The 20943-nt window shown below is 41.4% G+C and overlaps 1 protein-coding gene across 1 annotated transcript; it reads left to right on the plus strand.

Moving 5' to 3' along the window:
• The first annotated feature begins 18373 nt into the window (after positions 1–18373).
• nudt1 (nudix (nucleoside diphosphate linked moiety X)-type motif 1) lies at positions 18374–20792 on the plus strand. The gene is made up of 4 exons (XM_080524933.1): positions 18374–18459; positions 19858–20028; positions 20170–20315; positions 20446–20792. Exons 1-4 carry the CDS (start codon positions 18386–18388, stop codon positions 20616–20618), a joined length of 564 nt encoding a protein of 187 aa, XP_080381059.1. The 5' UTR covers positions 18374–18385; the 3' UTR covers positions 20619–20792.
• The last annotated feature ends 151 nt before the right edge of the window (positions 20793–20943 follow it).

Genomic DNA, 20943 nt, shown 5'->3' on the forward strand with positions numbered 1-20943 from the left:
TACGTAGAAAACCACGTCAACGTAGTGATTTATAAAATTTCAACGTGAGTCGATTTGAACGTGGAAACGATCGTAGCTCGACGTCGAGTATTCAACTTGCTTACGTACATTACCTACTGGTTATGCGGAGTTGTTACAGGCATGTGAGCCGCACTGGAAAAACGTTGCCTACTGTAATTCATGCGAAGTTTAAGTGGCTCGTCATAAAATTAACGATGTTGTTACCAGCCGAGAAAATGAGTTAAATTCAATATTTAAAGGCAACTGATGTTTATAATTGTATTTCAGTCTTTTCGTTTTTTGGCCCCACTAATGTGCGTCCGCTTCATTTTTGCAACTTTTGAATGACTCACACTCTGCCTGATGATGCCTGGCCCTGGAAGACATTAACTACCTCACCAGAACAGTTGCGTTTGAGTGACAAACACAACTCACACTTGTTTTCTCTTAGAGGCCTCTCTACTGGATGACAATTTAGTTGTTTTTTATTGAAGCTTTATCAATCCAGGTTCGTCTCATTGGGATTAAATCTATTTCACCAGAGAGGCCTGGTGATGATAGGCAATCTACTGAGGTGGAATTCTGTGTGGAGTATGGGAAATGAATGGCAAATTGCATATGACTTCATTACACGTGAATATGAGGAGGAATGTGTAATAAACAAATGAATAGATTGATTAATTAATTAATTGACACAGATATTGATAAATTAAGGATAAATCTAGGAAGAGGTGGATCATGGCAAGATGGTCAAAATGACTGGGCATTGCAAGCAAACTAAGCATCAAATAGGGTGTCTGTGGCTGATGTTCATAACATCTATCTATCTAATCCAGAGACAGTTGAGTTGAGTTCAACCCTGCTGACTAGACCCGAGAGTGCGTTTCAAAACATCTTTTGTACTTTGACCTGAATCCCGTCAGTCATCCAAATCAGGCGTTATTAGATGTATATTAGCTAGGAGACAATGATAAAACATTAAACACCAACACCAAAAAAAGCTCCATCCTCTGTAAATGACGATATAGATAAAGCAATTGATTTGCGTAAAAAAAAACATGGTGGAAGCAAAAAGCTGCTGCTAAAGATGTCTTGTATCATATGAATACAAAAACAATGGCCTAATCATTATGTATAATGATTATATATAAGACCATTGAATTTAAGAGGTGTTAACAAACATCTGCAAAGCTTATCCCAATATTATATCAAGCTTAATCTGCGTTTCATTTGTTTGCTGTTTGAGACATCCTCCTCGGATTCCCATTCCAAACACACACCAGAGCGCGAGCCTGTCTTACCTCCTCTGCTGCAGTTGTTGTCTGATGTGCACGCGCTGCAGTTGTCTGAGTCCAAGCATTAATTTTTCCCTATAGATTAATTATGGCCGAAAACCCATGCACATAAATAAATAAATAAATCTACGAAATCTTACAACATCTGAACAGCACTATCTAACCACCTAGAACGTTACACCATGTTTACACACAGACAGAGATGGGCTTTTATCTAGCATTGGCCGCTAGCATCGTTAGCTGTCTGTTCGCTGGCAAACTCCTCAAAAGCAACGAAACAAAAGTTTGGACTGTATTAATAGCCCATCCCAATCAGATAAACTCAACTTATTCACTGACTAAAATAATGCAATCATCTAACGGGCCTTCTTTCTATCTCCAATGATTCCAGCACCGTTATTTTCCCCCTACCTCTCAATGATCAGTACAGTATGCTGTGCTAGCGATGGAAAGTCCTCCAGTGCTTTTTCTACGCAAGCGCAATGCATCGAGATGTTTTCCCATGAAAAATGATGAGCGCCAGCTGGTCTTGCATGTGCTCATTGTTGTAGACCCCCACCCCCTACTCCATAAAGGCAAGGTCAACAAAGCCAGACAACAAAGTCCAGCCTTGACTTTTCACACTTAATTGATTTGACTTGTCGATTCAGTTACGACAATTATGCTAGCTTCTACTATGTAAACTCAGCATCTTACACAAAACATTAGTGCATAATAAAGTATACATATCAATATAGTTAAGACAGAAACATTTAAGACACAATATAAGGAACAAAAAAAATAAACAAAATGCTCAAGACCAAACATTGTGAGGAACGGTTTTTTATTACTTCATAAAATATACACAAATACTGTTGTAAATAAAGTTAAAGTGTGTTAAAGAACTGTACAAGATATCAGTACACAATACATAAAGTGAATTCCCATAACCCATCCCTGACCAGCTCTAGCCCCTCCCACCCCACGGTTACATTGCCACTGGGTCTCACTGGCCTGTGAGGAGGACATTGAACAAACACAGGTCATTACCAGAATCTGTGCAGGGGAGGGTGGTGGAGGCAGAAATTGGAGGGCTGGCTCATTGTAATGGATGGAGTGGAATAAGGAATGGCATCAAACACATTGTTGACACCATTCCTGATTCCATTCCATTGTGCCTGTCCCCTGATTTATATCTCCACCAGCCTCTGCTGAATCTGTGACATCACTGAGACCGGAGTCCCAGAATATTTATTTTCTTATCAATGACATCAAGGGCGCTGGTTAATCACATCCAGAGCCTTCCATTTCTCAATAGGAAGCTGTGGTGAGTGGTGACATCAAGCCGCTATCATCAACTCCCCCTTTTAAGTGATTTAAAGGAAAAGCAGCCTGCCCTTTACAAGGTCATTGGTTAAGAATATGGACTGCCTTTGGAGGCAAGGTTATGGCCCTGTTTTGAATACTCCACAACCTTAAATGCATCCATCCTACGCCCCCCCGCCCCCCCATAATCACTGATTTGACAGGATGTGATTAGTGAAAGTCACACAGTGGAAAGCTTTCTCTGACCAATCCACTCATGTTCGTCAGTGATTACTTCAAGGATGGGAGGGAGGAAGGATGCAACAAGTATTCTTAAGTATTGGAACAGGACACAACAGTGGCACGATGGGGATACAGTATAGTGCCGAGGACTCAACAGGCTGTGAACAAGCTGCAGCTAATAAGTTACAAACTGGACAAAAACAAAACAAGAGGAAAAAGCAACAAGGAGCAACAGCGCTCAGGAGTTTCCTAAGACACAAGACAAGAAAATGTAGGTTAAGAAAATAAATAACAGTGAGAGACACATACATAGATGAGAATGATACAACAGATGACCTCACATACTGAGGCAAAGTCCTGCGTTCTGAGCAACGGCCTGTGCATTTAGGAGTACTTGCTTCAGCCTTAAACTTCTGTGAACATAGACACACAAAAACAAAAAGACAATGGCCAAATTCTACGACCCAGCTGGCAGTGTAACAATTGCTAAAACCCGTCCCAATTTAGTACTTTTTAATATTTTCTAAAATTCTGAACCCAGCCCCAATTGACGTATTTAGTATGTATTTTTCTACATTACACCTTAAAACAACAAACCACATTTTGGCTTTACACAGAAATCCCCCCAAAAATATTTACAGTGAAGTAAAAAATTTCATTCCACTTCATGCCCTACCCTCCTGTTCAATCATTACAGAGCTGGCACATCCATCAGACCTCCATTAAACAAAAGCATTAAAAAAAACAAATCTTAAGATTTATAGCCACCATCAATTCAAAACCACCACCTCAGATTAAAACACAAACGGTTCCATAAATACATAAACAAGAACTAGATTTGCAAAGCTGCATTAAGTATACATACACAGTTTGTTTGACCTTGTTTAAAAATGCATACTGCACTGGGAAGGAAAGAGTGTTTTGTAAGTTCTCTTTTTAAAAAACATGTTTAGTTGCCACTCTGACGAGATTAAATGTGTACGACAACTCAAGAATGACAACAGCCTCCAAACCCATATGTTCACCAAGGCCTCCGGCCCCTACTTCAGCGTGTGTCATTGTCATTGTGTATTGTGTTTTCTGTTTTGTCTGACTGTTGTTATGCAACTTTGTAAAGCTTTCTTGGGTTCAGAGAAATCGTTTATCTCAGTCTCTTGTCAAATAGATTAAGAACGCTTGGGGTTTCTCCCTGCTCTGGTCCGTTCCTGACTCGGTTGGCGGCTGGTGGGTTAGGACCTGGCGGGAGGCCCCGTGCGGCGGACGCTCGTGGGACCCCTACGATGCGCTCGTCCCTCTCTTCCGCCCTCTTCCGCCCTCCTCTCCCGCTCGTGGGACCCCTACGATGCGCTCGTCCCTCTCTTCCGCCCTCTTCCGCCCTCCTCTCCCGCTCACCATCCTCTGCCGTCCTGCTGGCACCCTGAGAGAGGAGATCATGTTAAGATTAAACACATGTTTTGAACATAATGTAAAATCAAGGTGAACATCCTGGTTAAGGCTTCTTTAAAACCATTACACATTGACAGAGTGTGGAAAGATAGTGAGTGAGTGGGGTTTAGCGTTTATGTACCTGTGATGTGGAGATTCGGGATTGGTCGTGACGGGCTGTGAGGTCAGAGGAGGACACATTGGCGGGAGCCCCTCGGTGGAGCCGCATGCTCACCTTCCTCTCCCGCTCGGCACGAGAAATGGCCCGCGGCGATGTGTTCCCTGGAAGAAGAGGAGGACATTTAGGAACCTTCGGAATAGAACTGCTCTGCTAAACAACTCATCCTGTGTATATAGAGGAATGTGCATTCAGATATACAGCATATTCAGGACCAATGACTACAAATGAGAATGTGATAGGGCGCCATCTTTTCTTCTCTGTTGAGTGCTTACCAGATGGCTGGACCCGCGAGGCGGGGTTAGAGATGGCCTGCTCTGGTCCGTTCCTGACTCGGTTGGCGGCTGGTGGGTTAGGACCTGGCGGGAGGCCCCGTGCGGCGGACGCTCGTGGGACCCCTACGATGCGCTCGTCCCTCTCTTCCGCCCTCTTCCGCCCTCCTCTCCCGCTCGTGGGACCCCTACGATGCGCTCGTCCCCCTCTTCCGCCCTCTTCCGCCCTCCTCTCCCGCTCACCATCCTCTGCCGTCCTGCTGGCACCCTGAGAGAGGAGATCATGTTAAGATTAAACACATGTTTTGAACATAATGTAAAATCAAGGTGAACATCCTGGTTAAGGCTTCTTTAAAACCATTACACATTGACAGAGTGTGGAAAGATACTTTATCACACAATAACTTAAATTGGCAATTAATTTGGCAAAACATATCCCTTTCCTCCAGAAATCCCAACCACCAGGTTATCCATTTCAATTTTACTCATAGGACATACTTCACTCCATATCTGCTACATAAGATAAATGAAATAAATCTTCACCTAACTGTACTCTTTGCACTCGAAATACAGTTGGCACCTTTTTTCATATGGTATGGGAATGCCCGGGAGTGGCTGATTTCTGGAGGACAGTTTGTGATGCATTGTCCCTGATCCTGTCCAAACACATTCCACACTCACCAGTAGTCCTATTGTTAAATGACAGTTCAAACCTTGATCTAAACATCAAACAAAGACGCATCTGGCTGGCCGGCCTTACAGCAGCCAAAAGGCTTATAGCTTGCAGGTGGAAGTCACCCCATTTCTTGACCACGCAGAGGTGGATATTAGACTTCATAGATATAGCCAGCATGGAACACTGGATAGCCAACAGGCATCATGCAATTTCGGACAATGTTTCATGCTGGGACCAAACTATAACCATCCTCAAGACACTACTATAGGCTAATCGATTTGCTCCTTCCATAGGGTCCTGTAGGGGGGGGGGGCGGGGGGCTGTGATTGGGTGGGGGGGGGTGGGCGGGGGGCTGTGATAGGGGGGGGTGGGTGGCGGGGGGGTTGTGATTGGGCGGGTGGGTGGGAGGTATCTGGCGGGAGGGACATTTGTGGGAGGAGGGGTAGGTGGGGAACTATTGGGGTAAAGGGAGATTGGGAAGGGAAGGGGAGGGGGGGGGGTTGAAAGGTTTATGCGCATTTTGTATTTGTACTGGTAAACCGTATTTTTGTTATTCTATTTTCTCCTTTGTTTATTTGTATGTTACCACTCCCCTTGTTTTACTCCCTGAAATAATTATAAAAAATTGATCACAAAAAAAACATTTCACATGAAAACCACAAAAAAACACATCATACTGTACATTGTACTGTATCATCTAATATGGACATATCAGTGCACCTGTATTTCTTCTGAAAATATAGAACAAATCTTACCATTCGAAATAAAGCAATTGTATCATTCAAAGAATGCCAGTATTGGACTTGCTTTAACCTCATGTCTTTGAATTAGGAAACAACTACCGGTAAACGTGGCTCCAATTGACTGTAAGAACAAAGCAGCAGAGACTGCTGAAAGGCACACTTTCGGTCAGCTCATGAATTGGGTAGCAATTAATGGAACAAATCCCTCAGGCTTTTTTTTTCAGCAACTGTATTGCATGTATCATACTGTGCTCTTGGATCTATTAGTCACAGTGTTGTGTGTGTTAAACCAAAAAAAGTGTTTAGCTTGAAGACTGTGTGATAAGTCAGTCCCATTATTTCAATTCATGCATGTAAAGGTGAGGCACTTTTGTCATGAATAAAAGTTGTCGGTAAAAGTTCTCTGCTGCAAAAACTATTTAAAAAAAACACAAAAGGTGAGGGGCATCACACTTGTTATTGCTTAAACTCCCGTTGCTGCTGATTTCCTATATCAATCCCAACACGAACAACAGTATCCAATTAACACCAAGACACCTACCGCAGGGAAAGAGATGGCTTTGGCAAGAGTCTATTGAGTGTCCAATGGATCACATTGTTTTTCATTTTTGGCTTCCATTTGAAGCCAATCGGACTTTAATAACAGGGTTTTATTGCAGGGAAATTAAACCCAAAAGCATCAGGGGAGTGGAGTCTGAAAAATGATAAAATTAAATCTGTGAAATTGGTTGACAATTAAAGCAAACATTGAGCCAAGTCCCATTCAGGCCTTGTAATTTGAAATGGGCAGTTAGGAGGAGGGAGGGAGGAGGAGGAGGGGAGGAGGAGGAGAGGAGGGAGGGGAGGAGGGAGGGGGGGAGGCGGAGGGGAGAGGGGAGAGGAGAGAAAGAGAGAGAAAGAAAGACAAAGAGAGAGAGAGAGAGAAAGACAGGGGGAGAGAGAGAAGCGAAGGGAGCTGGTCAGGGAGGGGGGGGGGTCTCACCTTGGGGGTGCGGCTGGGAGGGGCGGTGGTGGTGGTCTGCTTGGCTTCAGGGTCGTGGCTCCGTGTTGACATGGCCACAGAGGGGGACTCACCGGGGGCTCCTGTGAGGGGCTTGTGTGAGAAAACAGAGATGCAGAGATGAGGAGGAGGGGGGAGGAGGGGGGAGGGAGGGGAGGAGGGAGGGAGGAGGGGAGGGGAGGGGGGGAGGAGATGGGGGGAGGGAGGGGAGGAGGGGAGGGAGGAGGAGGAGGGGAGGAGGAGGAGAGGAGGGAGGGGAGGAGGGAGGGGGGGAGGCGGAGGGGAGGAGGAGGGGAGAGGGGAGGAGGAGAGAAAGAGAGAGAAAGAAAGACAAAGAGAGAGAGAGAGACGGAGAGAGAGAAAGACAGGGGGAGAGAGAGAAGCGAAGGGAGCTGGTCAGGGAGGGGGGGGGGGTCTCACCTTGGGCCCTGTAGGGGTGCGCCTCCTCCCTCCCCTCCTGGTGGTGGTCTGCTTGGCTGCAGGGTCGTGGCTCCGTGTTGACATGGCCACAGAGCAGTGGCGTAGCGCAAAATCCCGGGGCCCCCCCGCAAGGTGGCGGCGGGGGCCCTTTCGCAACGGAGTAAAAAAAAAAAAAAAAAACTGCGTTTTTTAGAGGCCGATGCGTTATTGACGTTGCGAAATTTCGCAATATGCACTCTACATTCTAAATGCTTGACTTAGCAAACGGTACAAACAAGTGAGAGCAATAGCCTATAACTAAAACCAAATGGTAGACTACACTACATCAGTAGAATGTATTATAAGTAGAATAGTACAAGCTTTATTTATTTTAACAAAGTGTGGTGTGCACAGCAGTGTGATATCTGTAAACATATCTGTAGACTCTCCGCTAAGGGTTGCCAGATGGGATTGAGAATTTCCAACCTAATCAATCTAAAAACTTCTAAATCCACCAAAAACCAGCCAATCTGGCAACCCTGTCTCCGCTGCATCAGAGTCTACTTGTTGCGTAAAATTGGACAGGGTTAGTCAAATCCTTTGTTGGACATCTCGTTTCTTAAGTCCTGGTATATTGTGACATTTCTTTACTGTTTGCCATCTGGTCTAGGAATACCCAGGGAGACGCAGACAGCAGAAGTAGAATAGAATAGTAGAATAGAAAAAGAAACAGCTATATATAGCCTAACCATGCTGAATTATGTACCTGTATGATGCACTGACAGCCTGTGACTGTGAACCTGGCCGGACCCTGCCTTTCTGCCTGAGTTTGAGTATGATGCTGCCCAAATAAATGTTATTGTTTAGTGCTGTACGCTTTCGTGGTTTTATATTGTGTGAATTATCATCTGTATGTTGTTTTTCTTTCACTCGACTAACCGCCGAGATAATACTTGAGACATGTACTTCCGTAAACATACATTTTTTATTAGATTTTTTTTACAATATCGGACCGACAGTCCCACATATAGCGGCTATAATGTCCGAATAGAGAATCTATCACCACCTAAAGAATGCTTATTGTACTTTGTATTGTATTTTCGCTTGCTCATTTTCCTTGTGTCTCGCTGCCTACGTGTGACGTCAAAGTCATGTTGCTATTGGATACGGCTAACTATGTATATATTTTTTAATATAGGCCTATATATTAAAATTAAGGTTGACACAATGAAGGGCCACTTATTTTCTTTGTTTTATATTTTTTTACATTATAAAAAAATTAAAAATTAAAAAAAGGGGATCCAATGTTAGGGGGCCCCCTAGTGGCTGGGGCCCCCCCGCGGTGCTCCCCCCCGCGGGGCTCCTCTGGGGGTGCACCTCCTCCCTCCCCTCCTGGTGGTGGTCTGCTTGGGAACCGCCTTGGCTGCAGGGTGGGGGGGGCGGGGGGGCACACAGTGTGAGTGTGTGTGTGTGTGTGAGTGTGTGTGTAGGTGCTTTGTATTGTTATTTGTTATGTGTTATTATGTTTGTATTGTTATATGTGAGGACCCCCTCGAAAATGAGAAGATTCTTCTCAAGGGGCTTAACCTTAATAAACAATCTCAATCTCAATATCTAAGTTGGTGACAAAAAAAAAAATAATACCTTCACGTTCCGGTTCTGGATAGCGCCTCGGTGTATTGCAGACACGCCCATGTCGTCGCTCGGGAACCCATTTGCCTCTTAACTTCATTTTTACACCTTCATCAATCAATTCACCAGAGGGAGAAAAAAACAGATCGATTTTGAGACACCACAATCTCGCATTCAATGTCGTTCATTTGCCACAGAAAGATTTACTTTGTTAAGACAATGTCTGGCTAGCTAGCTAAACTGGACTTGCTTACTAGCCGGCTAGCTAGCTTACCTACTTTGAAAACCACAAGACAATGTACTCCTTAGCTAGCTAGTAAAACTTACCAAAATTATGTTGATGAGGATTCAAAGTAGTAACTGTGTATGACAGAAATAAGGTTTTTTTTAGTTAGTGAATAATGCCTATTGCTAGCTAGCTAATTTACACAATCCACTGGCTTTTTACTCGCGATGAATACTGGCCAAATATGTCACATGATTAACGGCTGCTCACACGTATATATAGGTGCGTCAAAGAACCCGCCCCCTTTTAACCCAATTGGCTATATTTCGTACAAATACATTTTTCAGTCCCATCAATCAATATTTTCTCTTTTTTCATTGGACCATTGGATTTTCAAAAGTAAACGTCATTACGGCTGTTACTCGGTTGTCTTGTTTTGATTGGATCAATCTACCTATTTGTTTTTCTTCGAAATTAAGTAATTATTATAATTATAATTATTATAATTATTATTATTATTATTATTATTATGTATCATGTCATGTCTCATGCGAGTCATGCCCCAGGTTAACACTATAGTAATGGGTAGGGCCTATCTTTGCTCTCAAAACAGGCTAAATTCTTCGTGTTATTGATTCCACAAGATGTTGGAAACATTCCTTTGAGATCCTGGTCCATGATGACATCAGAATCATGTTTTATTACATCTTACTATAGAAGTACACAGGAGTAAAATTATTTGGCTTTTGACATTGCAGCATTCAGATACAAAAAATAAATAAATAAGTAACAATAAGTAATACAATACAGTACGGTAGTAAGTTAGTCCAATGATATACAAGTAATCCAGTAGTGTGCAGTAGTTATAATACTGTAATGTGTTCATTTTTGTAGTATGCGTGGGGTTGGTTAGTGGGTGGCAGTCTTTTGTATTCTTACAGTATATTTCTCCAGGAGCCTGATTGCTTGGGGGAAATAGCTGATTGCATCACGCAATTACTGCCGATTTTTCAGGTGCACTTTCAAGCGGAGAATCTCCTGTTTTACCACATCCCAAATGTGTTCTATTGGATTCAGATCCGGGGACTGGGAAGGCTACTCAAGAACACTGAACTCATTGTCACGTTCATGAAACCAGTTTGAGACGACATTTGCTTTGTAAAATGGTGCATTATCATGCTGGAAGTAGCCATTAGAAGATGGGTTAATTGTGGCCATGAAGGGATGCACATGGTCAGCAACAATACATAAATAGGCTGTGGCATTCAAGTGACGATTGATTGGTATTAACCGGCCCAAAATATGTTAAGAAAGCTTTCCCAACACCATTAAAAAAAAGTGTTCATTGAGTGTATATTGGATGGTGTGGTAAAGAGTTCATGTTATATAACTTTTACAATGTCATGGAAAATAATTGTATTATGCAATTATTGCCTTTTAATGTTGAAACAACAACAATGGACAGATAAGAATTGGTAAAATAACAATTGTGAAGTGTCATTTCTTGGTCAGTCTAATTCACACTATTTATTAATGAAGTCCGAAAAATGGCTCATATGAATAATTCATATGAGCTTAAAGAATAGGATCCTTAGAGTAGAAAAAGAGTTACAATTTGCAAACCTTCATTCTTCCCCATATAGTGGTATGCCTAATGAACCCTTATCGATACAAGGATCCTCTGAAGCAAATTACTTTGAGACATTCTCATCATTAAAACAGCTACCTTTGGCAAATGGGTGACGCCATTATTGATCTCTTGTAGGGTGGTATCCACTTAAAAGTCAAACATTTGTAAAAGTATACTGTAGAAAAAACACGACGTGTCAATATATTTTTTCATAATATATTTTCAGATTTCTCTACAAGCATCCCTGTCTCCTTGTTTAACTTTATCACGTTTATGCCAGACACTGGCACTAATTATCTTTTACTTTCATGCATCGACAGGGAAAGAGCCTTTGAATTACTTGCTCAACTCTTGTCAAGCTTGGCCTATCAAGAGGCAACAGCATGCATAATTCATTTCCACAAAACTCCCATTGCTGTCTCACTATAACACATCAACAACCATGACTAGTCCTCTGATATCAAAATCTACATAACGCCACTGTATCTATTCAGCATGGATCTTAAAAACACACTGGAATTCCACATAGTTTACTTGCATCTGAAGTTCACAGCTCATATGGCTGTTCTATCCTCGAAAATATGTTAAGGCCTCTTGACAATTGACTCACATCTTGTCTTTTTTTTCTGTTACCATCTTGTAAGCATGTAAATAATGTTCATACATTGCCTTGCCTTGGCCCTTAACATATTTGTAACAGCCATAATGAATCTGGGGAAGCTCAACCTTGCATCGTGATGACCAATGGTTGGTGCTTTTACATTTCTGCCAGCTTTGTCCAAGTGTTCTCACTGTCAGCCGTTGTTACCATGGCACCCCTGTCCCCTGAAGGAGGAACCACAAACTGCTGCAGACAGCAAAGGCAAGAATAGATAGAATGTGACTGTTCTCTGCATAATTTTGGTCTAAACACAACTGAACTAAGCTTACAGATTTAAAATCATAGGATGCCAATCTCTTTTGAGGGTAGCCTACCGTTCTTAAAGTTATCTACGAAACCAAACACTTTTCAGAATACTGCTGAAACAAGAGGTTCTCTAAATCTAAGCACACTTTTTCCATTAATGTGTTTTTGAAAAGTTCAGGTTCTGGCTCCAAAGAGGGAGGTTTTCACCATCTGGTCCAGACTTTGAGACAGCTTGTGGTTCCTATTTAAGAGTGGAAAGAAAATACTGTTGCAAAGTTGTAAGCTCCTTATAATAAAGTTGAAATATCAAACACCTGTATACTATACTGTATATTTTGACTTATTTGACAGCCAATAATAATTATTGTTTAACCATTTACCACTGTACCCTGCACATCACTGTGCTATGGAATTAAGTCTGCTGGGTCTAATTGAAGTCCAAACAACAGATCTGCTTTGATCATCCATCCAGACAGAGGGACGTGTAGTGTGGTCTCTCTGAGCAATGTCAGTTACTGGAGCCAAACCCATTGTCTAATCAGAAAGTCTCCCCAATGACAATTCTCACAATGAGGGAAACAAACCAATGGCTGTCTGGCATCAGAACATACTGTATATACTACCGGTAATTGTGGTCCTTGGGCTCAGACAAAACAGACTTAAGTCATAGACTCCAATAACAACATATCACACATATCAACATCTCTATAACAATTGAATATTTTTCAACATTGAAAAGTACATTATAGTTTATGTAGATATTGTGTTCCTCTCCGAGGAACAATACAAAACAAATCCAAAAGCAAGCTATTTTATGACGCCCCTGATATTTAACACCATCATTTCTCATGGCAAAGATTGCATGTTTTAAAATGCAATATCATTGTATGCATTTATTCCATGTTGAAAACTGAATTACTTTTTACTTTTCAACTGAACACAATAGTTTATCTTAATCCTAATTGAAAAATGAACCATATCAGACAATCTTCCTAGAGTGGTTAATGCCTATGTCATTCTCTCTAATGGAGGATAAAATGAAGTGTGATTTGTCTCCTCAACTTGTCCTTTCAATGTCCGATATCCAAACATGTAATCCAGATAGAGTCCCTTGTCAACTGGATGTTAAATTAACGACTCATCACAGAACAGGTGGGTGACAACAACACTATAAACCTACTGTGGCGTCTTGATTCTTTGTAGTCACTCTCAGTGGCATGAGATAACAATGTTGGTGTCAACTAGCTTCAAAGCTGTCACTGCTGGCTGGGAATCAAACTGCCTAATTAACTGATTTCCATTTTGAAAATGAAATGACTGTCGTTATTCACATTCTGTTTATTCTGTTTTGAAATACCTTATCTGTCATTATATGACTGGCAGTCATAAACCCATATAATACAAAAGAGATGCTACATGGTGCATATACTTTTAAGATTTCATAAATATTAGATCATGTGTTAGATTATTAGCTAGCTAACTTCAAAGCCAAATTTAATTATTTTTTGTAAATTCCTGTGGCAATTAGACAAAACAAAAACACCCCTGAGCAAATCATGTTTATGCCAGTCTGTACATACACACTTTCTGAATATCTTATTAAACACTAGTTGATTACTTATCCTGGGGATACAAACTGGTATGAATATTGAATTTCTTTTCATGTTTTATATAAAACGATTATGAAGTATAATTAGTAGTTTTATGTCAGATAGTACCCTTTCCCCCTTGCAAATGTATCATAATATCCTTGGTAGAAGGCTTGCTAAATACATAGATTAACCCACATTCATCACTCTATTGGAGCCTATCTTTGGTTAAACATTGTGTAGATAAAGTAGTGGTGTGCAACTTGGTTATCATATGGGATGTCAAACTAGTGCTGTATGTCCTGCGGATTAATACACACCAAAGGAAAATCTATCAGGCCATGTTAACATTCAAATGTGGTTGCCATGCCTCAGCAGAGTGGTGTGGTGCAAAGCTTTAACAAGTCCATAGTGCAATTTAAAACAAGTTACATGTATAATTCAAAGCTCTTGTGTAACAGCAAGAGCAGTGTTTTTTTCCTCATCGTTTGTGGACCTCCTGTTGCTTTCCATTTTGAAAGAAACGTTAGATGCCTTGCCAAAAGTCATTTAACTCTCCTGCTGGTAGCATGATAACTCTCACCATAGGTGAGTCTTTGCACCTCCTAGGAATGAAAGCAGTCAACTGAAATGACCAACAGAGCACCGTGGGGGCCTTCTGGGTTCTCCAGACAGCCAGTCAGACCTGTCTAAGACCTTCCTGAAGAAAAAAGAAAAAGTGGCTGCTAGGGTTCAACCACCTTCCTATATTGACATAGGCCCTAAGGGGACTTACTGTAGTGGGATGTCAGACTCTGCCTTCAGCATCTTTAGAGAGATTAATGACCATGTGTACTCCAAAAGCGTCCCCTCTGGATTCCAAAGAAATCCAGGGGGGCATTCAGCCATAACCAGAGATGTAAGTGGATGAATTGATGGTCAAATTGTTCGATTTCATATGCAAGGATAATTTATTGCAATTAAGACCTGGCATGAAGGCATGAATGTGATGAAGTTGTGTTGCCTTAGGGAGATGTGTATATAATAATGTTCTTTGAAAAAAAGAGTAGTATCCCCATTACCCATCAGTGCAAAGGAAAATATGAACATCTTTAATCATGCACTTACTTAATGTGTCAGTCTTGGGGGAAGAAATAATTTGCATACGTTTGGCTTCAATAAGTCCATTCTGCATCAAGTTAGAACAACTTCTACTGCAATATTAGTGATCAATGAGCTTTGTAAGTGTTGTGAACAAATGTTCAACCTACCCCGTATTTTCCTTGTAGTAGGATCCACATAATTTCCCCTGTCTGACAGGTAACAGGTTAAATTAAGTAAGATGTCCCAGAATTAGCCCTTGCACCATCTGTCTCACACTCTCCATTCAATCCCTGCTGTAACTTCTCATTTATATGTCCTCCAGCCTGCAGCCCAGCCCTACGACCCCAGAAACCAGTTACACACATGTCCCTTGACAAGTTAATTAAATGAAAGGAATAATTGGTCCATAACAGGAGGGTCCTTCAAGCTCTGTACCACTGTCAAAACCCCATGCAATTAAGAAGAAAACTTCTGATTGGGGCATGTACTGCATGGACGGATGTATGGATTTTTTCTTTTCTTTTTTTAAGATATCGCCTCCCTTTTCACTTTCCCCCCCTCTCTCTCCAAAATGGACATGAACTGAAATATCCCAGATGAGGAGAGCCAACACTTGAGTTCTTCTGGACCTGTGCAATGTTCACATTCATTCCAGAAAGAGACATTTCTAATTACAGAGAAGTTGGGACACCATCTGCAAGCCTGATTTAAAGATACTTAAAGGTGTAGAGATCCACTTGAGCACATCCTGTTGTAACCAGGCAACCTAATGCTTGAGCAGGTATGAATATTCAATTGCATGCCTCATTTTACCCTCCCACATAATCCAGGAGACGCTGCACCCAGATGTTTACAGACAGGTCTCTCAATGTCTTTGTGTCAATTGGCTTGCTCAACCATCCGAATTATGAACTGTAAGTGGCATTGCAGAAAAAGAGTCAAACACCATCCTGAGATTTCAAGTTAATTTAACTGTAAGTGCTGTAAGAACTAGTTCAACCAGAGAAATCATATAAAAGGAACAGGGAAGCATCTGAATGTAATACTCAGTTAACAATTCTTTTGTATGACAAATTCCGACGCACAAACATATACTCAAATGACTAGACTGATTATATGCATTTAACCTCTGAAAGAGCTTCCTAATCTCCAGCATGCAGGCTTGTAGCACAAGAGCAAATTAACTCATTCAGACAACACTTAGAGAGCAGGTTAGATCTATTATGAACCCATGGGGGAATACATTTCCATTCATACATTTCTCTCATAATTCATAATAAAAAGTTTGTTGGAGATCCCCAGTGCTCCCTGGAAGAAACAAATTACAAAGTTAACTTCAAACAGTCCCCTTGAGGCCGTTGAGATTTGTTTCCAGTAGTCAGACGATTAAAGAGGTGATCACAACATTGCCATAATTACATTTGAAGACAATTTTCTTTCCCTCCAAATGTTTTTTCCCCCTTAATTGGCTAGTATTTAGATGCAAGCCACCAGCTGTCCCGACAAAAGTGAATGATGGTAGTGCGACTGCTGCAACCCCGTAGAGGCGGTGGTGCCAGTCAGCCATCAGACTGTCAGGAGTGTGTTGCAGTAGTCAAGGCGGGAGATGACCAGTGTCTGGACCAGATGTTGAGCTGCTTCTCTGGTGAGGAATGGGTGTATATCCTTCTGATGTTGTAGAGGACGAATTCACAAGAGTGTGCTGTCGCTGTGATTTTCGCTGCACAAGATAAGTGGTTGTCAAGGATTACCCCAAGGTTCTTGGCTGTCTGGGAGGAGGTCACTGTAGAGTTCTCTACTGTAATGGAGATGTCTTGGAGAGGGCAGGCTTTCCCAGGGAGGAGTAGCTCAGTCTTGTTAAGGTTGAGCTTGTGGTGGGCTGACATCCAGAAATGTCTGCAAGACACGCAGACACACACATATTGCCACCTGTGAGTCAGAGGGGGGTAAAGGAAGAGTTAAGTGTGGTCTGCGTAGCAGTGGTAGGAGAAACCATGTGAGAAACTTACTGAGACAAGAGATTTGGTGTAGAAGGTTCCCTGGAGGAACCCAGTGGTGAGGGCTTGTGGAGATGACAGCAATGCAATATTTTTGGCCGTGACTGTATATGCTATTATTTTGTAAATTGTAAAATAAAGACGGCACCATTCTGAAAGAGCTTGAAGAAACCACAGCAGATACTGTACTGTCATGATTCTACTATGTTATATGATAACCTCTGAGTCAACAGTGATAACAAACTTAATGAGACCTGAGGAAATCAAGGAGGGAGAAGTAAACCTGCATACCAATAAGCTCACACTATAAATATTACCACATTGTAATATGGTTAACATGACTGGTGTGGAACCAGAATATAGTCACTATTTAAGGCATCAATGTGTAGAATTGGCTTGAAAACATAGTAATTGGTAATTGGACATTCTTTGTGAAAACGACAAAGCACTAACATGGAATGGTTGATACCATGTGTCGACAATATTAAAATCCTTTATGATCTAAAATGACAGTCTATTAAACGGACTTGCTGCTAGGGAGGACTCATTGACATGCAGTTCATAACCCACTGCCTAAAGAAAGGTTCATCATATCTTGTAGATAGGGCTCTTCCAACAAAGGTACCATGACAACATCCTCTAAGTCCATTTTAAAGTGAGATTATTTGCACTATTTACTCTATTTTATCCCTACCATATTTAATACTCAAGTAGTCTATTGCAACATTGATACATACATTTTTGTTCCAGTTATTACCAGCAGGGTGGCTTCAAAACCGGAAAGGAATATAATTAGAGCAAGCAGTCAAGCACAGAGAGAAAAAGAGGCAACGTAAATACTGCCAGAGCAACATTCGATCCCAAGGTATTCACTATCTGGTGGAGAATCTTCATTGGAATCCACTAAAAATCATTTCAAATAACACAGCATATCTCTGTCCCCAGAAAGCCAAGCAACAATATGTATAATGCACAGCTTTAGTAGCATCAGCCTTTTCATTAGCCATGCTTTATATGCCTTTATAACCCATTAATGAAAACATTATTGGACAGGTTTTTTTGTTTTTTTTAAAAATACATTAACTTTATAACCTGAACTATTTATTATAAAGGACAATGAATTCTAAAATGCAAAGAACTGTACACTTGTGGGACATGGAGTTTGATACCCAATGGCCTGCATTCCAATTGTCTGTAAGGATGATAATGGCCCCTACAGAAGAATACTTGGGGTACACTTTTGCAGCTTATTGACACCTCAAGAGCACCATCTTCTGGTAATTCCTATTTCATCAGAAATGCCTCAGTTTTTCATCTTGTGACACTTTTTTTCCACATAGTTCATTTATTATCATGGGAAATACCTAATAAACAACATACAAAATAAATCAAGTAAAGACTGTATCTGGTGTGCTTTTGGCTTAGATTTTTGTGATCAATGCCTGAAAAGGACAAACAATCTGATCATGTTCTTTCTCTGTACATCCTAGCAAGGAAAAACAACTCCGATGATTCTTTTCGGCTGGCTTTTGGCTTGACAGTTCTGACATCCCGGAAAACTCCTAAAAGCTTCTCCTGAAGCAGGTGTGCAAGAGCCCCATCCCAATATTTACAAATCAGAGACCCCCCAGGACATAATACTCTCTCAGCCAGCTTAATCAAAGACATGCACATTGTGACAAGTTTCTCATGGTCCATCTCACTGAAACCACTGGCGTTGGGTGCCATGTCGCTCAGAATGACATGCGCTTGGGAACCGGGGAGAAGTTCCAGGAGCTGTGCATGTGTGGCAGAGTCTGTGATGTCATGGTGGGACAGAAAGTGGGCCCCGTCCAGAGGGGCTATACGCAGAAGGTCTATCCCAACCACAGTGCCATTGGGTAATTCTTGATCTGAAATAAAGTGGACATGTGGGAAGTCACTGTCTTACAATAGCATTATATAACACTTTCTTCACAATCACTGGACAGCCGTTTTGGGTTTCATGTAGAACATCCACACACACAGGGTTCTATGGAACACAACATGGTTCTAACAGGGACAGTAAAAAAAAAAAAAAGTTTGGTTCTACGTAGAACCTTAGTGTACTGTAGGCAGTCGGTCACTGCAATCTCTTTGAGTTGCTCTATACAGGCTACTGTACTAATGTATGTTGTTGCATAGTAGTCAGCATAGAGTGTTGTTGTTAATACACATAGCCTACACAGTCTGGATAACCTCTAAATAAGCGAGGTGTCACTCGAATGAGAAAAGGCTTCACTCACTAGCCCCAGTTGAGTTGACCCTCTGAACTGCTATCTGGCTCCAAGCACCTGGCGCAGCGCCACAATCTATCACGTTAAATCCAGGTTTTAAAAGTTTGTATTTATCATCCATCTCCAACAGCTTGAAGGCGCTCCTACATCGATAATGCTGCACATGGGCTGCTTTGACAAAAGGGTCGTTTAGCTGCCGATTTATCCAACGCTGATCAGCGGTACTCTTTCCTTTCAGATTTTGAGGTATCTTTTTAAGGAGACTTGCCGAAGTATGTAGATATGATCTTCGTAGAACTGAGTAGCATAAGTTCCACATAGTTTGACGTATGCACAGGCTAGTGTTCAAGATGCAATCCTTCCTGCAGTATTTAGCTGCAATCGTGACATCAGAGAAGAATCAGATGCCATCTTTTTTCTTTTTTTTTAAATCCGAGAACATCACAGCTGCAAATACTCTGCGCAGGACACCACATCGGGCAGCATTATGAACACGCATGTACCGTACCGTACCGTACTACAAAATATAATAATATTTTTCAGCCGTTCGAGGATTCTTATAGTTCGATACATGTATGAGATGATAGCGTAAAATAGTTTGGAAAAATTGATTTTGTGGTCGGCCGTTTTGTGGTCGGCCACCGCTTTCCAGTCGAACACATTTGAGAATAACACAGTTTCCCCCACAGATCTACAACGAAACAACTGTACTTCGCATCCAGAATTTCACATTCCCTAAGACGAACAGCTCCATCCATCCATTCATCCATCCATCGTATTCGAGTGCGAACACATGTTCGGCTTTTACTGTAAACGCGGGAGCGCATCATATAAACTATCTTTCATATAAATTATTGTTTCTGGCTAATGTTTTGTCTAAAACCGTTGATTGAGTATAAAGTTTAAACAGCTCACAGATCTTACGACTGACAACTTAAAGTAAACGTATATTTTTAAGCAGTTATAGCAACGTTTGCACCATACTTCTTGAGATATCCAGTCACTCACTGATTTGCTTGGTAGTTGCAGTCAGTCTGGTGCAATGTTGACCTCCAAGCTGCTGACCCTGGTGTTGGTGGTGCAGCCAGGCCGGGTGCTGCTTGGCCTGAAAAAGAGAGGTTTTGGAGCAGGGAAATGGAATGGTTTTGGTGGCAAGGTCGAAACTGGAGAGACTATTGAAGAGGCTGCCAGGAGGTGATGAATGAGCATATAAACATAGCATCCATTAAGTTAAGCAATTCATAATCAGTCCGAAATGTTTTTTCCCCATTCTGAACTGCAAACAATACACAATATACTACCTCTTAATTGCACCATGTCTCTTTTTGTTTTCAGAGAACTACTTGAAGAAAGTGGCCTCACAGTGGATGTTCTTGAGAAGGTTGGAAATATCAAATTTGAGTTCATCGGAGAAACAGAGTTGCTTGATGTCCATGTTTTCAGTACAGACACCTACAATGGGGAACCAACAGAGTCAGATGGTATATATAGTGCTTCTCAATGTAATACATTATAGGCCTACTGTTTTGAAGTGAACATTTGTATTTGATTTATATAATATTATGTTTTTATTAGACGGAATTAAACTTATTTATTTCCTGTTATTTGTAGAGATGATGCCTCGGTGGTTTGACTCTGACAACATACCCTTCAGTCAGATGTGGGCTGACGATATTCTGTGGTTTCCACTGCTGCTTCAAAAGAAGAAATTCCTGGGCTATTTTAAATTCCAGGGTCATGACTTGATCATCGAACACAAATTGGAAGAAGTGGGAGAGCTTTGAGAGTCTGAGGACTTCCTGAAACAGTTTGAAAAAATGTATGCCATATTGCAAAAGTTGGCCTTGTTCAGTGCCGTGCTCCAACAGTACACTACTGCTCAGTCAACAGAGGATGTAAAGCAGGTCTTAGTTTACAACTAATCACAAATAGACTATTGTACTGTAGTTGTTTTATTCTGGCATAACTTTATTTTAAGAGAGCAAGGCATTAAAAGAATAAAAATCTGCTTTTCAACAACATTGTTTTTAAAAAAAATCTTTATTACATTTTGACATGGAATCCAAGAAAAAATACTATATCAATACACTATCTTAAAGATATTAAATC

This window comes from Nansenia antarctica (genome assembly GCF_963989245.1).
Source record: "Nansenia antarctica genome assembly, chromosome: 2".
In the NCBI taxonomy this organism is placed as follows: domain Eukaryota; kingdom Metazoa; phylum Chordata; class Actinopteri; order Argentiniformes; family Microstomatidae; genus Nansenia; species Nansenia antarctica.

Excerpts from the sequence above, each read along its gene's own strand:
- nudt1 (XM_080524933.1), top strand. The coding sequence starts at position 18,386 with ATGGTGGGACAGAAAGTGGGCCCCGTCCAGAGGGGCTATACGCAGAAG. Across the intron at positions 20,029-20,169 it reads ATTGAAGAGGCTGCCAGGAG|AGAACTACTTGAAGAAAGTG; the intron begins GTGATGAATGAG and ends TTTTGTTTTCAG. Across the intron at positions 20,316-20,445 it reads GGAACCAACAGAGTCAGATG|AGATGATGCCTCGGTGGTTT; the intron begins GTATATATAGTG and ends TGTTATTTGTAG.